This window comes from Astatotilapia calliptera, chromosome 14 (assembly GCF_900246225.1).
Source record: "Astatotilapia calliptera chromosome 14, fAstCal1.2, whole genome shotgun sequence".
NCBI lineage: Eukaryota > Metazoa > Chordata > Actinopteri > Cichliformes > Cichlidae > Astatotilapia > Astatotilapia calliptera.
In genome coordinates this window covers 1167501-1182500 of record NC_039315.1, presented here as the reverse complement: position 1 = coordinate 1182500, position 15000 = coordinate 1167501, and the positions used below count along the sequence as shown (strand labels likewise).

Genomic DNA, 15000 nt, shown 5'->3' with positions numbered 1-15000 from the left:
CAGCTTGTGGTCTCAAGTTTCACATTGTCTCTGCTCTACTCCGTCTTCTTGGCTTAAACACAGAAGCCACACATCAGGATTACGATGCTGTTAACTGAGAGCTAGCTGAGGAGTGGAGGCGCTGGTTACAGGAGGATGCCTTCATAACCTGGACTGCTCATAAAAATCTATCCTCCTACCTCCAATCAGCTTAAAAGTTCAACTCCCAACAGGCAACAGGTAACTACTTTCTGCTAGGTTCAATTTCATCATCACCTACGGCCCTAAAATATAAAACCTGATGCTCTGTATCTACAGTTCCCTCTCGAAGAAAATCTGCCCACCGTAGAACCGAATCTTGGTGCATCGTGAGCACTGAACACTCAGCAGAATGAAGCTGACCCAGGGAGCCCCGGTACAACCAGGGAACCGCCCCCCTGCTCAGGCCCTGTGTTGAAATATTCAAAGTGTTATTACTTGAGTTCAAGTTTTGCTTGAATAAATAAAGAGTTAAACTGACATTGGTCAACTGGGTCTAAGTCAATAACATAGTATTTGTTAGAATGAAAGGACTCAACCTGTTGTGTGCTTTTAGACTTGGTTTCTGTCTATTGATGCTCCGACCGCAGCACTGTTTTTATTTTCTGTTCAGACAGTGAGGAATGTAAACACAAGTCAGACAGAAAGACAAGCATCTGAGATTCTCAGGAAGCAGACAGCTGACTGTGTGTGTTTATCAGATCACGTCAGCGACAATCACGCTCCAATTTTTCCTGACCGATTCTTTCAATGAGAACAGATGTTCAGATGTTCAGATTGATGTGACAGAAAAGGGAGATTTAAACTCTAGAACAAGCCAGAGGCTCGTGTTCCAGTGCATTTACAGACACGACCTGTGTGCTCACAGTTAGACGTGTAAATAAACTTGTAACCTCTGTGACATAACTATTGAAGCAGTACAAGTGCACCTATAAAAATAATCACACCTGATCTTCATTGATCTTAATAAATCGCTCTGTGACCAACCTGTGCACCTTTTATTAAACTACGTGGTTTGAAATTGAGCTCAAATTCGAACAAAAACTATCCTGACTGCAGAGCAGCAATATGAACTTTGAGCAATGGGAACACAACCTCTGGCAAACCAGTCTCAGGTGGATTCAGAGTTTCACAGCACAATCAGGTCCATTTAGCCAGCTACATGGTTGCTTTGGTCATTTCGCCTCTGTACACACAGGAAACTAATCAAAAACATGCAGACTTTTACACTGAAGGTCTGAAAAAAGAAGTATTGCAATATTATTTTAGGAGCTGTAGTCATTTCATACACAGCTCCCCATTCAAAGGCTCAAAAGTAATCGAGTAGTATCATGGACACAGATGATGATCATTCCCTCATTAATGCATAGAAAATGAATTCAGTTCAATTCATTTATTTATTTATGTGGCACAAAATCATAGTTGCTTCAAGGTGCTTTATACTGAAATTTAGACCCTGCAAGAAAACAAAAGATCCAATATTGTTTGATTCATGTGTTTAACTCGACTGCAGCACTTTAAATGAGTTAGACGGACGTCAGTCTAATCAATGCGTTTACGTCAATAAACTTTAGAAACACATTTTTTTCCTTAATAAACTTTAATTCCACTCAAAATAAACTGCTGGAATTTCAGGACCACGGACAGCGACTGAGGATTTCACGGTGATTGGTGCTCCAACAGGTGAGTGGAGGATGTGGTGCTGCCCTCAGACGCCTCACTGACAGGCCCTCAGACGCCTCACTGACAGGCCCTCACGCCAGACTCTTAAACACGTGTTTGTCAGGTTACATGTGCTCTTAAAGCCTCGGACTCACAGTCTCTGTGCCTGTTTGAGAAAATAGGGTTGATGCTATCGGCTCTATGATTGGCCGATTCTTGGACTTGACCAATAGCTGCTCTTCTACAGTGTAGCGCTGAGTGTGCATAAATCCACTCATGTAAGCTACTTTGTTGTTATTTATAACAGATATTAGGGAACATGTGCAGATGAATAGCCGTACTTGTATATATTGTCAGGGTTGCATAGTAACCAGCACAAGGTCGTGAAAACAATCTGTACATGTTTCAAGAATATTAATGTTTCAATATTCCATAAATACTGTTTATGTACATGTGTTCAGTAAAATAACAGAGTATCTGTGATATTGTAACTTGGTCCTGCTTTAAATTAATTTTTTTGTATTTCGGGCTTTTTATGGTCCTCGCTGTCCTCTAGTTACAAACACAAGCGGTCAACTGCACGCTGCAGTTTGCTTTTCTGTTTTCTAATTTGTGATTTTTATTGACAGGACGAATACAACCAGAACATAAATAAGACTGAAAGGCGACCTCACAAACAATAGCACAAACCAAATAGACTGAATAATACTTCTGTCACTGCTACCTGAGCCAACGCTGCGACCTTCTGGATTTCTTCCTTGACAAAATGAACACAGTTCGACACCATTCAGTCAAATCGCCTTTAGCTAGTTTCATACCCAGCTGTCTGATTGTTTTTCACCTCACTGTCCTCATATGGCATCACTTTGGCCTCACTCTTTGAAGAAGCCTTGAATGTCGAGTTTTCTTCATTTATGAAAGCCAGTGACACAAATCAGTCGCACAGCGCATGTCATAAAGACAAAAAGACCCGGATGTCCTGGTTTTCTGTCCTGCAGACAGAACAGACGTTACCATCCTGGACACCTTGGACGGCACAGGCTAGTATTTACACTCTGACATGCTTTCATTCATCTTCTTCTAGCTGCTGCCTTTACAGGTCACCATGTCCCAGAATCCCCCTCTGTCACACCAACCCTCTTCACCACATCCATCAATCTTCTCTTTTCCTGCTGCCTGGCAGGTCTATCATATCCACATGTGCAAACGATCTCAGGCTCTCCGACTCCCCTTCATAGACCCAGTGAACATCTGAACAGCTTCAGCTCTGTAACTTCAGCTCAGTCCCTTGCTTTGTTGACCCTCTGCTCCTTCGTCTTTGCCTCTCCTTCTGTCTCCGTCTCATTCAGACACATGTATTCCGTCTTCTTTCGTTCCTCTTCTCTGCAGGATCTCCTCCAACTGCTCTCTGCTCTCACTACAGATCACAGTGTCATCTGCAAACATAGTCCACGGATTCTGAACTTACTGGTCGACCCATCTGTCCCTCACGCCTCGCCTCTGTCCTCATACTGCAGCACCCTCATATACTTCCTAATGCAGTAGCACAGTTCCTCTCTCAGCAACCAATCACCTGCTTTCTCTGATCTTTCTCTGATCCAAAAAGACACGGTGACACTCCTTCAGTTTGCAGCAGATGGCCCCGCCCCTCCCTGAGCCTGGTTCTGCTGGAGGTTTCTTCCTGTTAAAAGGGAGTTTTTCCTTCCCACTGTTGCCAGAGTGCTGCTCATAGGGGGTCATGTGATTGTTGGGTTTTCCTCTGTATGTGTTATTGTAGGGTCGACATTACAATATGAAGCACCTTGAGGCGACTGTTGTTTGGTGCTGTGTAAATAAACATACTGCCCTCCTGCATGTCTCTCCTTAACACCACACCTACACTACAGCTTTTCATCAGCCCTGTTCACCTGTCCATTGAAATCACCCCCAACCCCACCTCCACTACCACCACTCTCTACCACTTTGACCAACTTCCTCCCCAATGTCTCTGTCTTCTACCTGATCTCCAACCTGTGGGGCATACACACTGATGACATCCAGCATCGACCCTTCAATTCACAGCTTCAAACCCACGATCTCGTCTGACACTTTCTCCACGACACTATTCGCTGTGGGATCAATAAAGTGTCTGTCTATTCACAGACTCCTGTCCTCCTGTGAAATCCCATGCAGAAATCCTACAAACACCCCCGATGTTTGATTGCACTTCGTACTGAAAGATTAAACACAAATGCACTGATGTGGCTGTGCTCTGAGGGGTCATCGGGCAGAACAGTAGGACCTGATCCAGGATGTTCGCTCTTCACACATCCCACACCGAGTGTCCCTGTTGATGTAGTCAGTGTGTTTTTTTTTCCTCTGTGGGCCCCAGACAGCGAGTTTCTCAGCAGGCAGCAGTGTTTGTGTTAGCAGCCGCATTCCTGCAGCGTTGTGTAAACTAGGTTATCAGTGAGGCGTGGCTATCAGCAGGAATGTGACTGCTATCACTTTATCTGCTGTCAGGACTGAACGTCTCCCAAACCATCGTCCTTCCATCCACCTCCATTTATGCTGCACTATCACTACTTACGCTGTCATGACTCTCTGCACTCAAATCACCTCTTCATCAGCACTCCAGCTGTACTCAAACCAGCTTCCAGCATCTTCCATTAATCACCATCCCTCTGTCTGGGGTACCGAGATGAAGGGACTGACTGGCTGACCAGAAATCCCAGCCGCTGATTGGCCGGTGCTGCTGCTGTTCCCAGACAGACTGAACCTGGTGACCTCAACGTGACAGGCAGGGTAAAGAAAACAGTCTCCATCTCTACAACATCTGAGGATCCAGGTCTGATCCCTGAGGGACTCCAGAGGACCTGAACAATCAGACCCTGAGCTCAGTCCAGTGTTGTTTACATACAGATGAGGACAAATTATTATGAAATTTAAAGTTTGTCACTTACTATTTTCTAACAGTCAGGAATTTTTAAATGTCGCATTTCTAAAGAAGCTCGTTGCCAACTGGGCAACATGCCTCGTTTCTATTTGCATACAATTACAGAAGTATGGACATATAAAGTTACACGGTACAAAACAACTTCAGACTGATGTGCACACAGCTGTGCCATCAACGTCCAAAACAGGCATTGCTCCAGGTGAAGAACGACGTCCAGAAAACCAAAGTGAACGTCACTGAGCCCTGACTTCAATCCCACTGAAAATCTGTGCGGTGAACTGAAGCCCGAGGTCTATGCAGGAAAACCATCGAGTCCGGACAGCTGCTAAAGAACAATTAGCTGGGATTGTTCAGGAGACGTGAGACTTGTTAAAGCTGCAGCGACCGCTGCCTGTCATTTACTGCACGAAACACAAATGACTGTTAGCTTCATGGGGCTATGCACCCCTCAGGGTCAGATGGCCCATCTCGTCTTCAGCCTGCAGACCATGTGTGAAGGATCCACCAAACACCTGACGCTGTTAGCGTCCTGCCAGGTCATTGGGTTTAGATAATATTCCCTCTTTTTAATAATAATAATAATAATAATAACAATAATAATAATGGATTGGATTTATCTCCTCCTTGAATCGCTACCTTATCGTGGTGGAGGGGTTTGTGTGTCACAGGGATCCCAGGGGCTATGTTGTCTGGGGGCTTTTGCCCCCTGGTAGGGTCTCCCATGGCAAATTGGCCCTGGGTGAGGGACCAGACAAAGAGCGATTCATAAGACCCTTATGAAAAGGACACCGAGGGAACAGTTTACCCTGCCCGGGATAGGGTTACCGGGGCCTCGCCCTGGAGCCAGGCCCGGGGAGGGTGCCCGAGGGCGAGCGTCTGGTGGCCGGGCCTTAGTCCATGGGGCCCGGCCGGGCACAGCCCGAAGAGGAGACATGGGCCCATCCTCCCGCAGGCCCACCACCCGCAGGAGGCGCCATAGGGGTCGGGTGCATTGTGTGCTGGGTGGCGGCCAGGAGCGGAGGCCCTGGCGGACTGACCCCCGGCTGCCAAGACTGGCAATAGGGACATGGAATGTCACCTCTCTGGTGGGGAAGGAGCCTGAGTTAGTGCGTGAGGTTGAGAGGTACCGGCTAGATATAGTCGGGCTCACCTCTACACATGGCTTGGGCTCTGGAACCAGTCTCCTGGAGAGGGGCTGGACTCTGTCTCAGTCTGGAGTTGCCCTTGGTGAGAGGCGGCGGGCTATCCCCTCGGCTTGCTGCCGGTACGTTGGGGTTTTTCCCGGTGGACGAGAGGGTTTGTTCCCTGCGCCTTAGGGTCGAGGAACGGGTCCTGACTGTCATCTGCGCTTATGCGCCGAGTGGCAGTTCAGAGTACCCAGCCTTCTTAGAGTCAATGCTCACGTGGGTAACGACAGCGAGACCTGGAGGGGCGTGATTGGGAGGAACGGCCTCCCTGATCTGAACCCGAGCGGTGCTCTGTTATTGGACTTCTGTGCTAATCACAGTTTGGCCATAACGAACACCCTGTTCGAACATAAGAGTGTCCATAAGTGCACGTGGCACCAGGACACTCTAGGCCGTAGGTCGATGATCGATTTTGTAATCGTATCACCAGACCTGCGACCATATGTTCTGGACACTCGGGTAAAGAGAGGGGCTGAGCTGTCAACTGATCACCACCTGGTGGTGAGTTGGATCAGGTGGCGGGGGAAGACGCTGGACAGACCTGGTGCACCTAAACGCGTAGTGAGGGTGTGCTGGGAACGTCTAGCAGAGGCCCCAGTCCGCGAGATCTTCAACGCACACCTCCGGCAGAGCTTTAAAAGCATTCCGAGGGAGACTGGGGACATTGAGTCCGAATGGACCATGTTCAGTGTCTCCATTGCCGAAGCTGCTGCATTGAGCTGCGGCCGCAAGGTGGTTGGTGCCTGCCGTGGTGGTAATCCCCGAACCAAATGGTGGACACCAGAGGTGAAGGGAGCCACTAGGCTGAAGAAGGAGTCCTATCGGGCTTGGTTAGCCTGTGGGACTCCGGAGGCAGCCGACAGGTATCGACAGGCCAAGCGGAATGCGGCTCGGGCAGTGGCTGAAGCAAAAACTCGGGTGTGGGAGGAGTTCGGAGAGGCCATGGAAAAAGACTTTCGGACTGCCTCGAAGAGATTCTGGCAAACCGTCAGACGTCTCAGGAGGGGAAAGCGGTGCTCTACCTGCACTGTGTATAGTGCTGGCGGAGCGCTGCTGACGTCGACTGAGAAAATTGTCAGGCGGTGGAAGGAATACTTCGAGGACCTCCTTAATCCCACTGACACGTCTTCCGAGGAGGAAGCAGAGTCTGGGGATGAGGGGAATGACCCGCCAATTTCCGGGGGCGAGGTCACTGAGGCAGTTAAACAACTCCTTGGTGGCAGAGCCCCTGGTGTTGATGAGGTCCGCCCCGAGTTCCTGAAGGCTCTGGACGTTGTAGGGCTGTCCTGGTTGACACGCCTCTGCAATGTTGCGTGGAGATCAGGGGCAGTACCTGTGGACTGGCAGACCGGGGTGGTGGTCCCCATCTTTAAGAAAGGGGACCGGAGGGTGTGTTCCAACTACAGGGGGATCACACTCCTCAGCCTCCCTGGGAAAGTCTATGCCAGGGTGCTGGAAAGGAGAGTTCATCCGTTAGTCGAACCTCGGATACAGGAGGAACAATGCGGTTTTCGTCCTGGTCATGGAACACTGGACCAGCTCTTTATCCTCTCCAGGATACTTGAGGGTGCATGGGAGTTTGCCCAACCAGTCTACATGTGTTTTGTGGACTTGGAGAAGGCATTCGACCGTGTCCCTCGGGGTGTCCTGTGGGGGGTGTTGCGGGAATATGGGGTGTCTGGCCCATTGCTACGGGCCATTCGATCCCTATACAACCGTTGCAAGAGCTTGGTTCGCATTGCCGGCAATAAGTCGGACTCGTTCCCGGTGGGTGATGGGCTCCGCCAGGGCTGCCCTTTGTCACCGGTTCTGTTCATAATTTTTATGGACAGGATTTCTAGGCGCAGCCAAGTGGCGGAGGGCTTTCGCTTTGGTGGCCTCAGAATCTCATCTCTGATTTTTGCAGATGATGTGGTTCTGTTGGCTTCATCGGGTGAGGGCCTCCAGCTCGCACTGGAACGGTTCGCAGCCGAGTGTGAAGCAGCGGGAATGAGGATCAGCACCTCCAAATCTGAGGCCATGGTTCTCAGCCGGAAAAGGGTGGAGTGCCCACTCCGGGTCGGGGATGAGTTCCTGCCCCAAGTGGAGGAGTTCAAGTATCTCGGGGTCTTGTTCGCGAGTGATGGGAGAAGGGAGCCGGAGATCGACAGACGGATTGGGGCTGCAGCTGCAGTAATGCGGACGCTGCACCGGTCCGTCGTGGTGAAGAGGGAGCTGAGTGTAAAAGTGAAGCTCTCAATTTACCGGTCGGTCTACGTCCCTACCCTCACCTATGGCCACGAGCTGTGGGTAGTGACCGAAAGAACGAAATCGCGGATACAAGCGGCAGAAATGAGCTTCCTCCGAAGGGTGGCTGGCCTCTCCCTTAGAGATAGGGTGAGAAGTTCGGCCATCCGGGAGGGGCTCAGAGTAGAGCAGCTGCTGCTCCACATCGAAAGGAGCCAGCTGAGGTGGTTCGGGCATCTGACAAGGATGCCCCCTGGGCGCCTCCTGGGTGAGGTGTTCCAGGCATGTCCCACCGGGAGGAGGCCCCGGGGCAGACCCAGGACACGCTGGAGAGATTATATCTCTCGGCTGGCCTGGGAACGCCTTGGTATTCCCCCGGATAAGCTGGAGGAGGTGGCTGGGGAGAGGGAGGTCTGGGCCTCTTTGCTTAGGCTGCTGCCCCCGCGACCCGGCCCCGGACAAAGCGGATGAGGATGGATGGATGGATGGATGGATTGGATTTATATAGCGCTTTTCAAGGCACCCAAAGCGCTTTACAATGCCACTATTCATTCACTCTCACATCCACACACTGGTGGAGGCAGCTACAGTTGTAGCCACAGCTGCCCTGGGGCAGACTGACAGAAGCCAGGCTGCCATATCGCGCCATCGGCCCCTCTGGCCAACACCAGTAGGAGGTAGGGTAAAGTGTCTTGCTCAAGGACACAACGTTCGGGGACCGAATCGGCGAGCTTCCGGTTACAGATACGCTTCCGGACCCCCTGCGGAAACCCCCTGAGCCACGGGGGCGACCGTGGCTCAGGGGGTTTCCGCATGTTAAGAACACACAAACTGTAGACAAGACAACAAACCTGCTACACAGTCAGATCATCTGTCACTGGTAGATTTGCATTAAAAAGAAAAATCAGCTTGTAAAATGTAAACCATCACTTTTGTTTTCATCAGGTCTGATCCGGGGCTGCTGACTTTGTCGATCCTCTGCTTACTAATCCTACACTGAGTCCTCCAGCGAAGCCGAAACTTAACCTTCATCAGACATGATTAAACGATTCAGCGTCAGGCTGGCGGTAAACAAAACACTAACAACTGTTTCAAATCCTTCAAGGAGAAAAACATTCACTGCTTCAAAGCTGCTTTTTGTTTTTTGTCGTATCTGACGAGGACGCACCGACTCCTGGGACGCTGATATATCTGCAGTTATGTTGCTGTCAGCACCGTTTGATTGGTTTCAGTAATGTGGGATCAGCTTTGCTCTGTATCTGTGCTTTACTGTATTTCATAGATTTACATGTTACTGATGAACTATGGCAGTTTGGGTGATCGGCTGACGCTCTGATGGCGTTTTTGACTGAATGAAGCAATTGTTAAAGATAAATAAATTAATCAGGTGATTGCTCCATAATAAAAATAACTGTTGGTTGCAGAAGCACCGTTTAGTTCAGTGTTGCAGTATCGGCAGGAGTGACTATAATCAGCTGTCTGCTCTAACAAAAACCCAAAGACTAGAAATTATAAATAATATAATAAAGTCAAAAACCCTGGGTCAACGACCCAGGCATCCTAACAACCTGTAATGCATCACTGTCCCGAAGCTCCACATCAAAATTTGCATTAAATTAAAATACCAGTACCAAACAGCTAAAGGCCCAGTGGCAGCATACAGGTCGGACTCATCAGAACAACAAGCAGAGGTTTGAGAAAGCACAGTGATCATGTAAATAGACAAAAGGAAGTGAAATTATGTGAAGCTGTGTATTTCCTGCAAACAGCAGAATAAAAAAAGTCCGTCTGCACCTGGACACAGAAGCACAGCTGTGAGATCGTCATTGCACAGCTGGAGGGAAATTTAAACACTGGCTTCAAGCTCAGTGACGACAGCACAGCCCGACTATTGGCCAGGATATGTGATGATGTCATCCCACCAATGATTCATCTTTACATCATATGACAACTTCCACACCGTGGTCTGCGATTTGACCAATAAGAGCAGAGATACTTTAACCATGGAAACAAGCTAATGGACAGAAAACTTGTTTCAGCTGACGCGATTTGATGACATCACACACTAGTGAAAGACAACAAGCTGTGATTGGCTGGTGGCCAACGTTTGCTGGACCAGACTGAAAGGGCTTATAAAGGCAGAGGTGGACTCACCCCGAGAGCTGCTGGCAGGGCTTTGAGTACGATCAGGAGGCACCTGAAGGAGAGAGGACACAGGTGAAGCATGAACACAAAGGAATGATAAAGCCCCACAAAGCCCCAACCAGCTTAAACAGGCAGCAGCTATTAAACTATGAAATGCACCCACACTCAGGGTTCCCACCAACACTACGAAACTGTACGGCAGGGGTGGGGAACTCCAGGCCTCGCGGGCCGGTGTTCTGCAGGTTTTAGATCTCACCCTGGGTCAACACACCTGAATCACATGATTAGTTCATTACCAGGCTTCTGGAGAACTTCAGGACATGTTGAGGAGGTCATTTATCCATTTGAATCAGCTGTGTTGGATCAAGGACACATCTAAGACCTGCAGACACCGGCCCTTGAGGCCTGGACTTGGACACCCCTGATGTACGGTGAGACTTGGTTTATAAGCTAAGATGTAAAATGCATACTGGCACCACAGTTCGTATGAAGAAAACAGTCTATGGTTTGTAATCTATGGTTAAAAGAGGGTGATGAGGTGGAGCAAGACGTAGTGTGCTTAAACTTAATCCAGGCATCCGTACCTCGCATCTGAGCACGTGCATCACCAAAACACTCAGGCGGAGTTACAGACGTGTGTAACATGTCAGCAACTCCAATTAGCTGTGGTGAAGCCTAGCAGACAGCTAGCAGATCCAAACACCTGTGTCACCATCCACCTGTCAGCCAAAGAGGCCACGCCCCTAAACTTTAAACCTTCTTACATATTAACCAGGTGAATCCTAAAAACATTCTTCTACTGTACAGGTGTTACGAAGGAGGACATTATCCACAGAGACAAACAGTTTGTATATCAGGCTGCAATCATGTTTATTTCTGCTGTACAGTTTTAACATGGGAGTCTATGGGGACTGACTCACTGCTGCCTCTGCTGGATGTCAGACGAACTGCAGCTATTGGGACTGTAGAGTCGGTGTCTTTTGTCACTGTAACATTGTTACACGTGTTGCATGGGTTGTGCTGCTGTTTGCACGTGAACTCATCTTCATCGTAAAAGAATTTAGTGTCATGTTACCAAAGACCAGACTGTCGGCAAAAGATTCAGTCATGGAAACTTAAACTTAACAGACGTGTTCACGTGTGCGGTTTTATTTACCAGAGCAGATTGAGACCACAGGCATCAGAGCAGGAAGTCAGCAGCATATTGCCTTCAGCTCAGAGGAAGTCCCTCCTGCTACACTCTGACTCCACCTCCAGCCAGTTCTCGGCCTGTGAGGATACCCCGACGCTGTTGGTCGTCCTGCAGGAACAAAGACAAACTGAGGTTGAAGATGATGAAGGTGAAACCACACACACCTGACCAGGATCAAGCCGTCAGAATAAAAGTCGTAATAATAATAATGATGTAATATTAACCCTAACCCTCACTCCTTTCATGTGAAGCTCACATGAAGCTGGTTATTAACTTAGTGAGCTGAGAACCTGCTTTGTTAGTTTGAGTGAATCCAGACACCAGGAAGATATCCCAGGTGTGTTAAACTCACTTCCTGGTACAGGCCTCTTAGCTGTGTCTGTTTGTGAGTAACTTCCTGCTTGGACAGCCAATCAGGACTTCGAAACTTTGTGTTTGAACTGCACATGGACAGCAGCCCACGCTCCCCACAGTCATGTTCTTTAGAGGATGCTGATGCAAATAGCAGCAGCAGGTGTGTCTGGACGTCAGCCAATCAGAGAGCTGTGTCTCTATAACCTGTCAGCCTCTTATTGGCTGTTATGACTATGATATTGTATTTGTTGCAGGTGTTAAGATAAAGTTAGAACTGAGAAGCTTCTCAGTTCTTCTTCAGGAGCTTCTGTGATGCATATTTAATGGGATGAAAGTTGCTCTAACAGCATCGTGAGCTCCATTAGCTCTTGCCTCTGAAACTGAGGGTTTCAGTAACCTCCGCCTGCAACAGCCCGACCGAACCAAGCTGCTGCAGCGCCCGCTCACAGAGCCAGACAGCAGGAACGATCCGTGTCAGTCACCGAGTTCCTGCAGGAGGCTCTTAGCTAACAGCAGCCTTGGAGCTTCGAGCTCCACGGCGTGATGCTAGCAACACGAACAGCTGTTTGTGCTGCTAGCATCAGCTGTTTGTGCTGCTAGCATCAGCTGTTTGTGCTGCTAGCATCAGCTGTTTGTGCTGCTAGCATGACGAACAGCTGTTCAGTTTAAACTCTGTTCAGAAGTTTCATTCAAACGTTTCAAAAGACAAAAACTGCAAAACGAAGCAGGAGAAAAACAAAAAGTATCATCAGAAACTGAGAACGACCACAGACAGAAGGTTCACGGGACAGGGTGAACGACCAGAAAGGGAAAGGAAGCAAAGGGAGGAAGTAAACCTTCAAAGTAAAACAGGAAGTAACTAAAAGTTTGAAATGTCTTTGTGTGTGCTGCAGTTCAAAAATGAAAACTCAGACACGGAAAAAGACAAATTTACAGCTGCTTTCATTTTGCGATCATTTCTCAGCTCTTTGTATGAAACATGTGAAATAAGTAAAATCCAGCAAACTCAGAAATGATGATCATCACATGACTGCGGTGAGCCTCCCCAGCGGTGCTAACCTCAGTGATTAGCTTTGAGCACACGGGTATTTTTCAAATCACAGCCTCTTCTCTGCGTTCGAGCCTTTGTCCAGACGTAAACGATGTTTTGGATCATTGAAAACTGAGATTTTTAAAAACTCTGTTTCTGTGTTTACGTGTGGACGAGGAAAACAGAGATTTAGTCACAAAGCATCAAAGGTGTGCGACGTGTTACTGTTTCACATCATTGAATTTCTACATTGATACAGACAAAACACTGCTGCTGTTAACCTCAGTTACTGTCCCTCTGTTTACAACGACTGCTTTTATGCGCCATCTTTGTTTACGCTTTCCCTCCCAGGCTTCTAGACTTCTGATTGGCCAACATTTCTACACAGTTAGGATTATATCACCACCTGTTGCTTTGGCATGTTCTTGACAGCGTTTCACTTTGTTTTTCAAGTTTGGGATTTAAAAAACAAAACAAAAACAGAAAATCTGTTTACAAAAATGTCCTGTACATGTGGACGTAGTGTTCCGCTGCCATCTTTTATATACAGTCTATACACAAGTCCTGTTTTTGCACATACTGTAAAACAGAAATGTGTTTTAATATTTGATGGATTGTCTTTATGGTATTTTCAGTCTGATAAATTGATCTTGTGAAAGGAACAGCATGTTTAGGGAAAGTCCAGTTCTGATTCTCCAGACCGGGTCCCTCAGGCTGAGCCCAGAACCACCACCCAGGGAAGGTGGACCTGCCACAGCCGGGGCGAAATCTGGATCAGCCCCATCGATCCCTTCACAGCTACACGTTTTAAAGCACACGAATCGGCATCTGCGCCAAATCCGCTAATTATTAACGCAGAAGCACGTGGACTTTAATGCTCATAGTGCACTGCGGTTTGCTGCGTGCAGACGTAAGGAAGTATCCTCACCGAACTTCAAGTATAAATCACCACAGACTAAAAGTACTCGAGTACTTCTCCTCATTAACGTTATTTACCTGGATGACGTGCTCAGACATTCACACTCTAATAGGCGGCTAATTAACAGCTGACTAACCATAATCAGCTGATGGTGATCGATCGGCAGCCCAATACCCAACCAAACGGTCACGTGAGTTTTCCTACCTGAAGCTGTCACTGTCCGGAGCTTCACGCGCTTTTCATGTCGCTGCAAACCTGAGCACAACTTGGCAAGAGCGCACACACAGCAGACAGGTCAAGCTGCAGCGCACAGCAACAACAGCACTTCCGGCATCCTGCGCCTGCGTGCGGTGCTGCTCCGTCCAGGTGTGTAGACAGCTGCACGCTAACAGCCTGCTGACACACCTGAGCTTTCTGCTTCACTTTGATGAAATCAAATCTGTCTTAATCCGGAAATTCGCGCCAGTTAAGCTCATTTATTATTGACGTGAGCTTTCTCGTGCACAGCTCGTGCAGGAGTGCCTGCAGCTCCTCAGCTTCACCCTCAGGTGCTGCACTCGCAGCTCCTCCCCCCTCCTCACACCTGAGGCTTTCGTGGGTTTGTGAAGCACTTGTTTCAGGTCTCCAGTCTTCCAGGCGCGTTGTCCTCAAAGCTGAGAGGATGCTGCCTCTGCATCAGCTACACCTGCTCCTCCACCATCACAGGTCTCCTTCCTTTCAGCATCACCTGTTTATTCACTGTCATCAGCTAATCCTGTGTGAACGTGCTCTTTAACCGCCACCTCCTTTCTTGTTTTTGACCTTTCATCTGAGAGAAACCCTGAAATACAGTGTTTATGCTTTTCTTTTCTCACATATTAATAAAACGCGTGATTTTTGTCTGAGAGCAGAAACTTTAAAATTACAAATGTTTTCCCACCAGGAACAAACTCAACCACCACGAAGATTAATAAAAGGATGGAGCTGTGACCAGATTTCCTTCAGGGCCAAGGTTTTATTTTGAAGGTCACGGCGGAAGTCTCGTGCTGAGTGTGACTGTGTTGGCTCCTGTGTCGTCGGGCTGAGCTTCCATCCGAGAGCAGCTGCTGTGTCCGGGCTCCGGCAGGTGCGAGGACCCTCTTCTGGAGTGAAGCGGACCTGAGCACAATCCGGGACCTGAGCCGAGCCGAGCCGAGCCGTCGCGGCTGGAGGCAGCTGCCCGCCCGCCTGCATGGAGCCTCTGGCCGCCCGGAGGCGCAGGATCCTCCCGCTGCTGGTCCTCTGGAGCTGCCTGAGTGCGGCCGTGCACGGGGAGAAGGTGAGTGACCTTCACCCAGGTGACCAGGCTCACCA

At 48.7% G+C, this 15000-nt stretch overlaps 2 protein-coding genes across 4 annotated transcripts in view; one reads left to right on the top strand and one right to left on the bottom strand.

Moving 5' to 3' along the window:
* The window catches only part of col4a4 (collagen, type IV, alpha 4), a 48505-nt gene extending 37126 nt beyond the window's left edge, over positions 1–11379 (bottom strand). Inside the window, exons 1-2 of the mRNA XM_026191958.1 lie at positions 11330–11379; positions 10183–10225 (exon numbers count right to left, since the gene is read on the bottom strand). Of these exons, the coding sequence (XP_026047743.1) occupies positions 10183–10225; positions 11330–11376 (90 nt within the window). The 5' untranslated portion in view covers positions 11377–11379. The remainder of the gene's footprint in view (positions 1–10182; positions 10226–11329) is intronic.
* A 72-nt stretch (positions 11380–11451) lies between these two features.
* The window catches only part of col4a3 (collagen, type IV, alpha 3), a 45441-nt gene continuing 41892 nt past the window's right edge, over positions 11452–15000 (top strand). Inside the window, exons 1-2 of one of the 3 annotated variants that reach the window (XM_026191957.1) lie at positions 11452–11513; positions 14591–14965. In XM_026191957.1, coding sequence (XP_026047742.1) covers positions 14879–14965 — 87 coding nt within the window. In that variant the 5' untranslated portion in view covers positions 11452–11513; positions 14591–14878. The other 2 variants (XM_026191956.1, XM_026191955.1) reach the window with 2 other exon arrangements.